Raw genomic sequence first — 16,093 nt, forward strand, 5'->3', positions numbered from 1 at the left:
CGAAGTCAATGGGAAAGCTTCTATTGATTTCAATAGGAATAGGATCAAGGTTTAACTCAGATATGTTAACAGGCCCGAGGATACCAGAAGGAGTAGACCTAAAGAGACATTGTTACAACCCCTTATATCCTAGAGGAAAACACAAGACTACAGTAGATCTAGTTGCCAGGAAGGAAGAAGTAAGTGATTCTGCAAGATTTTCCAAGTTTCAAAACACAATGCACCTCTAACCAAGATCAGCCTACTTTGAAGTCCCCAGTCTGACTGGCAAAAAAGCCACTCTGTGCTGCTAAAGGGTAATACAGTGCAATTTTAGTGTAGTTTTAAACACGACTCCTCTTCCTTACTAAGAGTGTATACAATCAAAAAAAATATACACAAAAAAGTGTGCTCAAATGTAACATATGGTATCATTGTAAAGGTACTGAATATCGGAGGAGTCCATTTTAGTGATTCCCTTTGGTTGGCTTCTTCTTCTTCTGTTCCTCTCTCTGCTTCTGCTTCCTCCTCTTGCTGCCTTCTTTGTGTCCTGAGGAGATATGGCTTGTAAAACACAGTTCATAATATTCAATTGACTTTTCCTTTATAAATGCACACATTCTCTGAATGGTTTAGATATTCTTTCAAGAAGACTTGGTCTAATGTGGTTTGTTTCTTTAGTTACCAGTTTCACTAAGTCTAATACAAAGCTAGAAAAGAAAAAGCTTCAGTATTTTTGAAGTTTGGAAAGATGTAAAAACAATCAAAGAACTTCAAAGCCATTCAGGAAGAGCCTCAAACATAAAACTTACAAAATGGACACAAAAATAAATAAACCTAGAGTATATGCAGACAGTGCTATTGCCTAGTCACAGCATTTGAACTTACCATAGTACTTGCACTATCTTCCTCATTCTAAGGATAGAAAATAATCTTGAGTAAGAACGATTTGCTATATGTTAACATTTACTGGAGCCCACAGTGTATGCCGAACATCAGCCTGTGCATGCTTCATCAGCTAAACTAGGTGGATTTATATTGTACGCCTTGTGCAAGAGAACAAGGATTAGATATCAGGACTAAGCTACTTATAAACTCAAGTAACTATCTAGCTCCACTTCAGAGGAGCATACGCAAATGAAGTCTGTTTTTGCAGCACTTAATATGCTTTTTCCCTGAGTCTCCATCAGGTCATGTGATCACACTGCAAGAGTGGCCCTAGCCATTGTATCAGCCAGGGTGGAAAATCCTTTGGCCCCACTTCCACCAGCCAAGAAAAAAGGGCAGCCAATCAGAGTGGAGCAAAAAGGCGAAGCAGTACGGCACCGCCTAGAAGTTAGTGCCTGGGATGACTGCTCTGCTTGCCTACCCCTAGAACTGTCATGGTCACACTATCCCATGCATTTAAGGGAGATGTGAAAACCAGAATCATGTATCAGAACCCACCTGCTTCCTCTCCAACTTTGGGTAAAATAGAACTGTCTACTCAGGCTTTTGTTGTGTACAACTCACCATGGAAAACAGAACCATCTCCATTCAAGTCTAATGAATTCTATTAATTCTAATCTGAACTAAAACCAATAGATTTAGACTGATGTTTACAATTCCCTTCAAGATTTATTACACAAAGTTTTAAGAAAAAGAACGTGCTTCTAACTCAGCAATACTGTTTCACTGAGCAGCAGCATGATCTGGTGGACAGGGCAGACAAAAAGTCTCACCACTACATATCAGATATAGGGTTGATGAGGGAGAATGGGATAAGAAGGATAAAGCACCAGACTGGGAATGTGGAGACCTATTCTGATCCTGATTTTTCTAGTTAACTGCTACGTAATCATGAGCAGATCACTTCATTTCTAAATCCGTTTCCCTCATCTGTAAAAGTGTGAATAATGATACTTCCCTACCTGTGTACGTACTTTGAGGTCAACTGATTAAAAACACTAAGTAAGTATTAACCATCGTGCTTTACAATCTCTCTTGTGGGCTCTACCCTTAAGTCCTCTTAAAAGTAGAATGCCTATTTAAATCAATGGGAGTTTCACCCACCTCACAACTGCAGTACTTAAGGGAAAGTTTCCAGCTTTAGGTCAGCAGAACGATATGGTATTCTTTTGGGCCAAATTCACTTCAGGAACCAGCAGACAGCTTTTGAATTTGCTGGAGTTGAACCCATTTACGCCAATGGTGAATTTGTTCCTTGGCTATTATTTCAGCTCCTACACTGTGTACAGCAGCATTATTTCATAATATATGCTTAGTAACCATAGGATTTAAGAAACTGTGCTCCTTATTTAATAGTTCAGCCATGTGCTATTAGCCTGGGCAAGTTAAGGAGGAAACCAGTTTTGCTATTTAAAGGATGAGAAAAAACAGCAGTGTTCTGAGTGGAACTTGTGGAGACGCTGACTAAGCTTTTCCTATTCAAACGCACCATACCACCTTGATGTCCACAGATGCTGCCACCAGACACAAGTTATTGAACATGTGTTTACTACTAAGAATGAAGCACCATCAACAACACTTTGCTTCATGTATTAAAGTAGTTCACTCTGAAAATCAAGCCCCTTCACCAACTGCACTTGACCTACAATTGTAAAAACTCCTTGAGTTGCCTTATATCTGAATGCAACAGATCAGAGGGATCTTATCTCAGAAGGGCACTAGCAGCCCTCTTAGAATAGAGGAGAGAAGACAGTGCAGAATAAGATGGTCAGGCGAAGAATCTCCTATAAAAAAGAATCAGTTAGCAATGGGCTGAATTCACAGGATTTCCCCTTTTAGTGAGAAAAGCAAAATCAATAGCATAATTAGCCACTCCAAACTAGTCAGTTTAATGACTATGTTAGCAATGATATTCTGAAAGAACCATTACAGCCTAATGATTTACACCCTTATTCTCATTTTCCCTTCACAAAAGAAGGTCAGTAATTCTGAAGGGGCTTTTACATACAGGTGACACTGATTCTACATGGCTTTTGGAAAAAAACCTCATTCAAAAACATAGGAAGGAACCCTATATCACTTAACCAGGATGCAGACAATCCAATATAAGTTAACTTGTTGTATACGGATACAATATGCTTCATTACGTAAATAATTGACCAAAGCTAGCACTAAATGTTAGAATAGATGGGCACTAAGGAATTGAGACTGACAGCAAGATCTCTGACTAGTCTCTGGAATGATCTCTCATGGGAAACAGTGACATTTAAAACTAAACCGCCAAAACACTACAATAAGGACCACTCCTGGAAAGACAGGACTAATGGGTCTTCTCCACTTCTAAGCTTCTGTGATGAAGTCGTCCCTCTCCCCCCGTCAAAGTGGGCCAGAGTCTCTGCTGGGATAAATCCACGTCGCTCCACAGATAGTGGTGCTATGGTCATTTGCACCGCAGAGAATCTTCCCCAAACAGGCAGAGTAACTCCTGATGAGACAAGGTGCTCAGTCCTTTCACTCTTATACAAAGAGTCCCACTGACCTTCTCAACTGAAGTGTATCTAGTAATCTTCAATGGGATGCAAGATTGCCCCCAAAGTCAATGGAAAATGAAGTTATTTGAATGACCAAGCAGCAGAATTTAACAGCAGGCAGGCAGCTTACAAATCATGGTGAAATGATGACACTGCTGCTTCATTAGTTAATATTTGATTAATTTGAAAAATATTTGTCTCTGGAGAGTCAGAGACAGTCAGTAGCCAACAAGATGAGAAGTCACACAATGAAGATTTGGTGAAATTGGCTCAGGGTTTTTACAGTCTCTCTTCAGTCAAATAGTTTGTTTTGTTTTGTGGGGGATCAAGGGAGAGGAGAGGAGAGATAAAAGTCTCACATCCTGAAGTGACCATGGTACTTTTCTAAAGGTTAGGTATTGCAACACAGAGATTACACATGGATAGAGAGGCTGTAAAGGTGGTTTGTCAGAGCTTCCCAAAGCCTATTTAAAGACAGATGGCAGCCACTAACTTGGTGCTTTCTTGCTTTTGTCAACTCCTGACACAAACAGAGCCAGGTGAAGCAGTCCAGCCAATGTAACCATCGAACTGTGACCCATTTCTAGAACCTGAAACCTTGGTTACATGCCACTCTCCCCTCACCTGTCCTTTCTACTTCATGCCCCACCTGTATCCACTTCTCCACAAAGCTTCCACCTAATGGAAGACTTCAAAAGACTGTGAAAGCAGTTTTATCCTTAAAACCTACTGAAGTAAAACTGAAGCTTTCTGACTTCAAACAACCCCCACCCCACCCCCCCATCAGGGATCAATAAATCTGGCAGCCTCTTCACTGTGTCCAAGGATGCCTCTTACTTTAGTCTTTCCAATGCTCTGGGTCCTCCATTTAAGTGGGCTTCAGAGCACACAATGTTTCTGAATCTCTAGAAGGCATGAGATAGATGTATTTAGTCTAGGGCTTCAAAGCACATCACACCCTTGAGAAGCAACAACGAGTGACATATGGACAGAGTGTTTACCTAAATATATAGTGCCCTGCAGAGAGCACTACTACCCAGCTCCCCTACGGTCCTCTTCATCCTGATAGAATCAGGTGGGGGGGGGGGAGGGGAAGGGGGGAAGAGAGGCAAAAGTAGGAGGTGCTGAATCCTTTGCTCTGCTAAGACAGCAGAACTGTGGGATGGTGAGAGCAGCCCCATTCCCTCTCCCCTCAGCCCGCAGAGAGGAGAGTAAGCCAAGTAGATTGGCAGGCAGCAATAAGGAACAATACACTCAGCAGGCTGGTTTCACTGCCTGTAACTAGCACAAAGTGCATCCCCTAGAGCAGCTTCTTTACCTCTTCCTGCCCCCCAACCCATTGTGGTCAGCAGAAAAGAACACATCCTGATCTTTTTACTTTGGCTTTACCACAGAGAATCTCGGGGAGGCAGGGGATGGATGTGACTCACTCTTTCCTCAGCTCCAGGTTGGCAGCATTGCTCCCTGGCTGCTGCTACAGCCTGCTTGAAGTATGGTAGCAGCTGCTCTCCTGTGTGGGCAGAGGGTGGGAAGGTTAGCCAGTGGATTCAGTCACTGGCTCACTGCCTCTAGTCCCAGAGAGAGAGACATTTAAGTACTGCTCTCAGACTCTCATGAGGGTGGAATCCCCCTGCACAAAATCTTCCCATGAAGTGAAACAGCAGTGGCTCAGTTCTGCACATAGGGCTTCCTAGGCTGACATATGACTGTGTGAGGGGCAGAGGTGATTGGCCTATAAAAAGAAAATATTTTCTATGATGCTTTAAAATATATTTGATTAAGTCCAAACTCATCAAATGCTAACAAGGTGTGATTTGAAGGTTATCATTACTTTTATTTTGTTCACACCTTCTTATGAGCCATTACAAAGCCCTCACCTCTAATAAGTTATACCACAAACAATAATTTAGGTATGATTTGATTCAGAGAGACATTGTAACACCAGGAGGGTGTTTAACCCCCTGCATAACACAGGCCATAGAATTTCACCCACTAATTCTTGCACCAAGTCCATAACTTTGGTCGAGCTATAGTGTATTATTTAGGAAGACAATCTTTATTCAAAGACTTCAACTGATAGTGAATATACTTCATCCCTCGGTAAGTTGTTTCAATTGTTCACTACCCTCACTGCTCAAATGCTGCACCTTATTTGTAAGCTGAGTTTACCTAGCTTCATCCTTTGAAGTAATTTAGCGTCACTTAAGTTAAACAGGCTTTTAAGCAAAAAAGCTTTAACCACCTATTTAGGCCTTCCCTTTACATTCTTAACCAAGCTACGGGTTCCCTATTTTTCATAGTCAGCCTAGCAGAATTGCCATGAAAATGTAATGACCTAAACAAAAAGTCTACTTGCCTGCCTTTTGCGAAGATGATACTGCTAATGAAGAAACTGATTTATTTTTTTTTTAAACTCACCCTGGGCAAATGCAATGCTATGCAGCTTAGGAAGCCCTACCCGCACAAGGGACTCAACATAGCTCTCCATGGGGGACAATTGTGCAGGGGATGCCACCCTCATGAAAGCAAGAGAGCAGTGCCTGAAAACAGCTCCCTCTGAGCCCAGGCCAGGAGGCAGCAAGCCAGTGACTAAATCCACTGGCCAATTTTCCCACCCTCTGCCCACAGAGGAGTGCAGCTGCTACCACATCACATGTAGTCTAGCAGCGGCTAGGGAGTATTCATTCAGCTCTACCCCTGCCTTCCAAAGATTCCTGGGGTTAGGTCTCAATCCCCACCTTCTTCCCCTCCCCCACCCTCCCAAAAACCCCTCCAGCAACTCTGCTCATCCAGCTTGCCAAACATTTTTCCATCCATTGTACAGCTGAATCAAGATACCTTGGTAAATTAGAGAGTAATAAGTTGGGGGTAACATTATTTGGTGATTTTACTACTTAGTAAGATAATTCATGATATTTGCAAAGAAAGAGACTACATTGTGGATACAGTAAATTCTAGGAGCTTGACTTCTCACGTGAGGAATCCATGCCAGAATCAGATCAAGATTAGTTAAGCTAGGTTTTTTAAATGGTTTCCTTTTCAATAACACCAGCAGATGAAAATGGGTGTTAAGTAATGAATGGATTAGGGTTTAAGATATAGGTTAATACAGGATACTTTATCACTCAAAAGGGAAAACACAAACCTTGCAGTATTAATTTACAAGTTAAGAACTTTTAATTTATATGTATTATTTACACACTATTTTTAACAATAAAACATTTAAACCACTTCACTAGGCAACTCAGCTTTTTAAAGTTCAAACTCTGATATACCTGGAGAGTATTTGGACTTCAAACAGTTCTATAACCAGAATAAGCTCATTTGATATTTGTGAGGTAAATGTGGTTTCAACATGGATTTCTGTATTCTAAAAGGCAGCTAAGCCATCTATCCATTAAAAATCATTAGTAATGTGAGAGTTAACACATTTCTATAAGAAGGCAACAAGAAGCTGATAAAAATGTGAGTGCAGATTTGTTCCATCCCAACACCTTTCACACAAACAGAACATAATTTGGGTTACAAATTGTCCCACTGAATGGGAAACTCGCACTTAATTTCTCCCAACTACACTTATCAGGGATTTTTTTTTTTTTTTTTTTAATTTGCAACAATCTTGCACGATGGCCACAAATCTAATCTCACTTATGAAGATTGTTTGAAGTTATTTGGCTTCAACAAAAATAGTTAACTAAATTATTTTACCTTAATCTTATCTCAGGTGTTGTGCTGCAGCAGTGGTTCTTAAACGGTGGTCTGTGTCCCACTGGTGGCCTATGGACATTTGTTGGTGGTAACATTGTGCTAGCTTCTCCTCCTCATTTCAAAGCTGATTGATGTCAATGGTAAAACTTTCATTGACTTCAATGGGCTTTGGATCAAGCTCTAAAAGATGCCAATAGTACATTAGATCGTTTCTTAACATTTTTCCATGAGAGCAATTGATGTAGCTGCCACAGTGATGTCTGGGATCCCAGCCAGAGTGGAGATCATCTGCATAATCAAGGATGTGAGGGGCAGCAGGTGCACACAGAGTCCACTTCCTATCATAAAGGCTCATTATGCAGAGGTTTATAACCTAGCGGTAAGAAATGCATTCTTGGCTTAAACTTCAATTACAAAAAGTCTTAATGGAGAAGGGTGGGAGGTTTTTTTTGTTTTTTGAAATTTGAATCCTATCATGTAAACCTACAAACAGCTTATTGGGCAATCATGGTCTGCCAGGGGAACAAGCAGTAGCTGTAAAATACTTACAGAATGACAGGAAGTCCTGACCCCACTGAAGTCACTGGCAAAAACTTACTTTAATCGGTCAGGATTCCCCCCCACCCCAAGTCCTTCCATCTGTTGAATGAATATGAAAAAAGTGGCAAGGGATTATATGAGAGGTGAGAAGATTCTGTACAGCAGACAGTGACCTATAGTTACATTAGTCATGTTTAGGTCTGTGTGCACATATACTTGGGACTTACTTTAAATTACAGCCTAATGGACATAGGGGTGTAAGGAGATTTGCAACTAAACTTTATGTAAATGGTGTTAAGGTTGCAACAAGGAAATTCAAATGTTTTGTCAGAAACTTGGATACTGCTTAGAAAGTGTTCAGATCCCATTCCAGTTAGAGGAAATGGAATCTGAATTCCCTCAAAAGGTCAGATCTAGGGTTTGGGAAGTCACAGACACAGGGACAGCCACACAATTCAAATCCAGATTCATTTCAGATCTTCAGCTCCAGGGTTTGGTTCAGACTCACCCCTAGAAGAGTTTTTGCTACATCATATATACACACATTAAAGGCCTGATTCCGCAGTCCTTATGGAGGCAAAACTCCCAGGGACTACAGGATGCCAGGATCAGGAAAAGGAGGTTTCTCAAACATTCACTCATTTCTGCCGATTTCCCAATCTAAAGTAATTCTGTGTTTGACATCTCTTGGGCTGCATGCAAGACAATGTCACAAGCAGAGGATCATAGGTGGAGAAACAGCAGGAGTTGAGGCACTTAAGATAGGTTTTTTGGTCCATCAGTGTTGATGAGCAGGGAAATCGGATCCACAAATAGAAATATTTCCGCCAATGTCTTGGGTATTTTTAGGGAGTCATCACCTCTTCTACTAGGCCCTATTCAAGTTCATTTGCTCCTTAAGGCAAAACTCTTGTTGAAAGCTATGGCAGTGGGCCTGCTTCAACATGGCCAAAATGAAGGGTCTTTTTCAGCAATTAAAATCTGCTGACCTTGGGTAGGCAAATCTCCAGCTAATTTTAATAGGGGTTTTGTCTTATATTGTGCCGAGGACGGCAGGGCCAGGTTCTATGCATGGCCAAGGACTTGCTATTCAGACTAACTGAAGTAGTCAAATGGATTTTGTTGTCCTAGCTACCAAACTTATTGTAGCCGTAAATATTACAGGAGGCAAGAATACAGGGGGATCTAATCAGATCTAGAATCTGATGGTGACAGGATCACATGGTCAAAATTATGGCAAAAAGTATCCATGGCAATTGTTGGGCTTCCTTATTTACCTTTGGAGGCTGCTCAGTTCTCAGCACTAGATATCAAGATGCACAATCCATGCAAAGCACCTTTGGTATATCCATGCTACAACTGGGAGCCAGCCTCCCAGCCTGGGTAGACAGACCTGTGCTAGCTTCATTCATGAAAGCATACTAAAAATAGCAGTGTGGATGTTGCAGTGCTGATGGAGACTCAGGCTAGCCACTCAAGCTTAGACCCAGGGAGCTGGAGAGCCCGAGCCACAATGGTCACACTGCTACTTTTAGCATGCTAGTACAAGTCTACCTGGGCCAGGAGACTTGCTCCCAGCTGCACTGTAGACTTAGGCCTCAAGGAATTCCCACTTCCAGAAACAATACTCAGTTGCTGAAGTCTGGACTTATTCTCATTTGGGGAAGGAAAACCAAGCAGTTTATTTAAATAAATATGAAAGCACACTGTGATTAGTTAAGGACTTCCTGGTCTTTAAAGGCAAAAGGCATGGATATTTTTTGAGAGCATTACTTTTTGCTATTCCTACAGGGTCATACTCACCCCCTTTTGGAGGATGTGCCCTATACAGTCAGGACATTTGTGAATTTAGACTGAATTGCGGGGCACAGCTAGTACAGAATGAAAGCCCACAAGCTGGCATTCGTTACCCGCTGGGGAGCTAGCATTAAGTCAGTATACAGCAATGCTTTCTTTCTTGGGTTTTTGATTCTCTCTTTTGACTAAATGAGTCATTTTCTGTACATTTCTCATTAACCTTTATGTGCACACCTGATGTATAAAAAGGGGTCTCCAAGCTGCTTGTAACCCGAGCTCTATCTTGTTCTTCCACCTCATCATTATGATAGGCATGTTTGGGGAAAGTGGCAGGCTTGTGGGACTTCGGGAGGCGGATATTGGTAGACTGGAAAGGTAGGGCCTGTTGTCCTCTACGGCTGCACTCCTCAGCAAGAGCTTCCTCATCTGCCACACCTGAAAAGCAGACAAGTCAAGAGAAATGAGCTGGAAGCACATCAAGGCTTTAGCTTAACCTGAAACAACTGGAAATCAGGCTGGAAGTCAGGAACACTAAGTTACACCCTGATATTGACAAACTCAGTCTGTTGCCTTGAGCAAGCCATTTAAACTCTTCATGCCTCAGTTTCTCCATGGTAAAGACAGGGATAACATTACTCTCTACCACTGGCCCATGTTACTGTCCTCTGAGCTACTGCACAAAGTCTGGGAATGTCCCCTTCCCCCCTCGACACACAGAATCTTACTACAGTGGACCCACCCTGCCAGATTTTGGTGGACAATCAAAATACTCGAGCCCGAGCAGCAGAGCACACAAGCTGAGCCCCACTGTACTGATCAAGGGCTTTTTCCTGGTTTCCTCTGCTGCAGCTGAAAAAGCCATCCCACTACAGCTCTGATTGAGGCCTCCACAGAAGGGGTAAGCACTGCAGCAGAGAGAAGCACAGTCTACTGCCAAGAGGGAAAGAGTCCAGTTAGGCTGACTCCAGGGATGAGGAGAGGGTGAATTTGGCTCTCAGGAAGGAAGGAAGGAAGGAGAGCTGAGACTCTGAAACCGAAGAAAAAAGAAGGACGAAAGATCAGCAGGAGGGAGAAAATAGGGTTGAAGAGAAAGGGGGAGAGAAAGGGGGAGAGAAAGAGCACGCATGCGCACACATGAGAAGAGAAGGAACATGATGGAAATAAAATGAAGAGTTCAGGAAAATACATAAGAAAAAGTCGTACCACTATGGGAGTTCAAGTGAATTTGCCTGGCTGCACTAGTTGTGACAACATCAATACAATAAAGCAGAGAACTCAGCCCCTTCTGCTGGAGCTACCATATCAAAACATTAGCAGTAAAAACACTGATAGGAACACAATATTGAGGGAGGAAAAAACCCTCAAACAGGAACAGAAGGAAAAAGGCACAGAGAAGCTAAAATCTATAATGGGAAAGAAAGCTGACGACCCGAACAGTTAGTTACACATTAGGAAAAATACTGAAGGAAAAGAGGGAGGTAAATAGGAGACAAAGGAGCTTTTTTTGTTTAACTTTTATTAATCCAATTACTTGATCACTTAATATTTGATTAAATGTGGCATTTTATATGCATCAAAACTGGCATGTCACATTCCGTAAGTTTTTTCCACACTATTTCATGCATCAGCTGCATACGGATGGGTGTGTTGCATTAGTTAATGTCTGGAAAATGCTTTGAAGATAGAAAAGCACTATGTATGCATTAAGCAATAACAGTAATCCAGGGTCAGTTATCCAGTTACCTAAGCAACTCCTGTGTGCTTTAAAACAGTGCTGGGATACTTACAGGTGGAAGGATTATGGTTTTCTTTTTAAACTCATTGTTGCATATGGAATATTACATTTAGGGATCAGGAAGAGGAGATGGGGTATAAGTTTTTGCTTCTTGCATAGGACAATTCAGCTCTCAGCCACATGGAGCAACTAAAATCCTACGTAAGTGGCAGATGCGTTTATCATACTTGTATTTAAGTGACTTTAGCTTGCCAGCAGTTTTGAACATACACCAAGTTATAGTCAGGAGTATTATAGAGGTGGTAGAACCGATCTGTTTATGCTGTACGATGTTTTGGTTAGGCCTTGGCCTCCTTCGTAGATTTAACTGTCAAACCTCCCCCTATTTGAAAGGCAAGCAAGAGGGAGACACAAAAGAGAAGCTGTGTAAAAAAAAAAAGCCAGGTATTTCCACATGGAGGTGCAACCTGGCTGTGCCTGTTATATTGACTTTAAGAGAACGCAATTGGCAAGCTGTTCCCTCAAGTTTTACTGTGCTGTCAATAGAAGATCCCTGGCTGTATGGCTTCACCCAACAAATTCAATGGCCTCGATCCCATGTGGAGCAGAGTACCTTCAGCTGCCATTGCTATGGAAAGCAGCTGAGAGTGCTCTTCACTATGCAGGATCAAAGCCGATGAACAAACATTAATTCAAATCTTTAGCTTCCTGCTGGAGAAACTAGAATCCTTGTGAAGGGTTTCACGTCCACGCTATCATGTGAGATGCTGTCTATGCGGCACTTGGCACAGACACTTTACACATGTATCAATCTCATTACACCAGGTCTGTTAAGAGGAATCCTTTTAAAAAATGGTAAGAATAGAAAAATCAAACTCAGTGGAAAAGTCCAACGTACCAATTAAGCTATCATGGCAGATCAAGGGAGTTGATTTCCTAACAAATTACTTTGGAAGCTCGGTAAGAGATTCCTCCCCTCCTACAGGAACACAGCTCTCCCTTTGATGTACATCAAAATTCTCCGGTGCACATCTATAGTTTATATCTGAAAGCAGATGCACATATTAGAAATGTGCATTAGCCATTAGTTGTAGGAGTTTTATGTTTGTACCCCTTTCAGGAAAGGCTGCTTCTTACCAGCTGAAATGAAAATGGACACTATTGTAAATACTGGGGTAGCTATTACATTACCTACCTATATGCTACACAAACATGGACAAACTGAATTCACTGAACTATTCCAGCTAGGTCTCCGTCACACCCAGAATTCCAGAGTTTTGACTTTTATTCAGCCAATATGAAGGAAAAGTTTGAAAGACCCAGAATTCAGAGTACTGTAATCTCACTACCCAAGCAACACACTCCTCGGCATGATTTTGTGCGCAGCCTCTTACACCCTAACCGCCTATCCAGCAGTTACCCTCCCTTCTTTCTGCATGTGGGTGTGTCATACAGATACTGCAGCTCACTCCAGGAACTAGCAACAGCACTAAAAAGCGTTTAACAAAGCAGCAGAAAAGTCCAACAAGTCCTCTTGGCTCCAGGCTTATAAAATGACATTTCACACACACACAAAAAAGTTTTAAAGTAGACTAAAGTATTCTGAAAGATGCCAAATGCCCTCAACTCCCACTGAATTCACTTACATTCTCGGCAAGAGATAGGCTACAACTCTCTGGCTTCTATTGAATTCCACGGCAGATCCTCTTCCTATTAGACCTCAGTTGTACCAAGTGCTGAAGGATGGTCTTTAGTTAAAATGGTAGCCTTGCATCCAGGAAATCTGGGTTTAATCAATGGCTGTGCCAGACTGTGTGACCTTGGGCAAGTCACTTACTTTGTGCCACCATTCCCCATCTGTAAAATTCTCTTTATCCTTATAATTTAGAATAAGCAATTTGGGAAGGACCATCTTCAAAGAGAACACTGCCTAGCCCTTGAAGGTCTTTGGTTAGTTCTTTTAGGTGCTATACTGTGATACAAAACATTAGGAGATTTCTCTGGTACTTATTCGGGCTAGGGAAAACTATATAGCCATGTCAAGGGCATGTGAGTATGCTACTGCAAAGTGCCACAGGCCCACTGAAGCCAGCTGATTTCTCAGCCATGCCAGTTGCTGTGTACCAAAAGTTGCACACAGAAAGCTTCCTAATACCTGATCTGCCAAAATCAAGTCAGCAACACAAGACAGGTTTCAACCTGTCTGGGGCTTATCGGAGTGATGCAGCTGCACCTGAAGCACAAAAAGGCTTAGCGTTGCTGTGGAAAAACAATATGAGATACTTAGGCATTGTCAGCAAAGAGCAAAGCCGGTAAGGGATGTTTCCAAACTAGCTCAAGCCTATCTCTTGCCTAGAAGGGGGTGGCAATCCACACTAAAACAGAGTACAGCTCTGTGATATGGAATGCAGCAATACAGCACCTGTTCTGGAAATAAATACTTTTAACTTATTTATAAGCCCTGCTTACTATCCTGGATTTAAGGTTTCCTCAAGGAATTTTGATTAGTGTCTCATACATTCCCTCCAACAGAGGAGCTATACCCCTTTAGAAACTAATCTTAAACCTAGTTTAGTGAGTGCTTTATTGCAAGAAATTGCATTTTCTTACATACTGCCTAGTGTAACGATGCTGAAGGACACAACGCTAAGTAACTGCACATCACAGACATCCCATACATACCGAGTTAAAACTGCTAAAGAATACTACTGATGTGAAATATTTATCCTAATTAAAGTAAAATATACAGTTAGCTGTCTCTCATTAAGCTACAAACACCACCTCTCCCCTTCCCTCCCCTCCCCACCCAACCACACAGACTAAGGATCTCCACAAACTTCTGTGTTCCCTATTTCCAGTACAAAAGGATTTAGCTTATCTTCCTCTGAACCAAATGCACTGGAAGTTTCACTCCACTATACATGGAGAAAACACAGTTTCCCCTTCCTAGATTTATGACATCTGGAAGCATTTGATGTTCCTCACAATTAGCTATACGCAATACTATTAAGTGTACAGTGCACCAAATATTGTATTGATGACTGTGTCTGTACTCCCGTTGATTACTTAAGTTTTTGTATTTGTTTTCCATAGTATACTAAAACAGATTAAAGCTTACTTTGCATGTGCATGCTGTATTCTTTTCTACCTACTTCATTTTTTGCAGTTGTGGATCTTTATTTTGCCTGTAAAAATTCAGGCAAGTGGTGAATACAATACAATAAAAGTACTGTATAAAAACAGCCATTGCAAGACATTTAAAAATCAATATATTTGTGTGTACACACACACGAGTGTTTTCACAAACATTCAGAAGTTATTTGTCAGCTGCAATGCTTGTACTGAATAAATAAGAGCCACAGTATCTCTGTTGTTGTGGGAAAGGGTAATCTGAAAACTGATTATATCTTAGATCCTCAGTCTACTAAATACTACCAAAAGATTAAACATGCATGTTTATTTTGTGAAAACCGATTTTGGGGGGGGGGGGTATGTTTATCAGTAAATGTGAAATATTTAGACCCTTGGAATCAATTACTCATTATTTGCTACCCCCTAGTCAAAATACTTTCACAGTTTAAGGCTATACAGGCTGGGATTTATATTTAGAAGCACCGAACTTCTACCACTAGAACAAGGCTCCTGGTGCTTCACATATCTGAAAAATCAGAACCATGATAGAATGTATTTAAAACTAATCTAATTAGGGCCAAATTCTGCCTTCTGTTGCAGGCAGGTGAATCAACTCATTTGGCAGAATATGGTCTTATAAATTTGTTAGATCAAGGTGCTGTGTTCTAGAAGGGAAAAAGCCTTAAGTTCATTTAAGCTATCATTAACCAGCAGAGGGCAATATTGCATATCAAAGGGAAAAACTCACATCTGTCAAAGTAAAAGATAGCTGTAAAGCCTTTCATTTAATAAAAACAGTGTTTGCATCCTGTAGGTACTACAAACTTAAAACAGACTTTCACTAAATGAGCACTTTCAGTGAGGATGCCACCCAGGCACAAGCCTTCATTTGCTCCTGGAAAAACCCCTCTTCCCTTGTAACTTTCTTAAAGTGAAAGAAAAAGTACTTGGTAACCAGCAGTTCTACATGGTAGGTAATATTTTATGCAGGTGGGGCACAGTGCATTAGTAATTCCGTACCTTCACGTAGTTCATTTAAAAAATCATTCATAAGAGTAAGGTTTTTGGAGAGCAAGAATATAAGTTTTCCTGAGTACTTCACTAAAAAGCGAGTGATTATTGCATTTTAGTTTCTTCTGCATTAAGAGGTTTGCAAACAGTTATTTTAAACACACCTTCATTTAGAAGCCAAGGTAGAATAATTTTGGTTAAGGCACAGGACTGGGAGGCATGAAACCTGGGCTTGGCTCTGCCACAGGTTTTCCCCATGTCATTCTGGACAAGTCACTTACTCTGTGCCTCAGTTTCCCATTGTAAAAGGGGGATAGTGATACTTGCTTACCTCATGTGCATATTGTGAAATTAAGTTTATCTTCACAATGCACGTTAAGGTCCTTGGACAGAGGGGATATGGAAGTGGCAATTATTTTATTTAAATTTTCTTTGCCCTGTGGATTGCAGTTTAGAACTAGCCCTCGTTTAGTAGCCATATCTAAACAGAGAACGACTATATATTACAACCACAGGTAAGTTACACAGAATTATATATTCTCATTTCCTAGTTGCAAGCTCTCCCCAGCTCCAATGAACATTTGAATGTTCTCACAACATTCATAAGCCTTTTAAAGGGAAGGTTAAATTCTCCTCTACATAGCTACATTTTAAGAAGGCAAGATTAGTATGGGCACTGGCTAAGCATGACTGGCACAACCTGAAAGCACAA

At 41.2% G+C, this 16,093-nt stretch overlaps 1 protein-coding gene across 4 annotated transcripts in view; it reads right to left on the bottom strand.

The window, feature by feature from the left end:
• Window positions 1-321: 321 nt before the first annotated feature.
• The window catches only part of DNAJB6 (DnaJ heat shock protein family (Hsp40) member B6), a 90,557-nt gene continuing 74,785 nt past the window's right edge, over window positions 322-16,093 (bottom strand). For 2 of the 4 annotated variants that reach the window (XM_074946271.1, XM_074946272.1), the window contains exon 9: window positions 9,619-9,938. In XM_074946271.1, coding sequence (XP_074802372.1) covers window positions 9,634-9,938 — 305 coding nt within the window. In that variant the 3' untranslated portion in view covers window positions 9,619-9,633. Of the gene's footprint in view, window positions 530-9,618; window positions 9,939-16,093 lie in introns of those variants that run through there. The other 2 variants (XM_074946273.1, XM_074946274.1) reach the window with 2 other exon arrangements.

This window comes from Natator depressus, chromosome 2 (genome assembly GCF_965152275.1).
Source record: "Natator depressus isolate rNatDep1 chromosome 2, rNatDep2.hap1, whole genome shotgun sequence".
Lineage (NCBI taxonomy): Eukaryota > Metazoa > Chordata > Testudines > Cheloniidae > Natator > Natator depressus.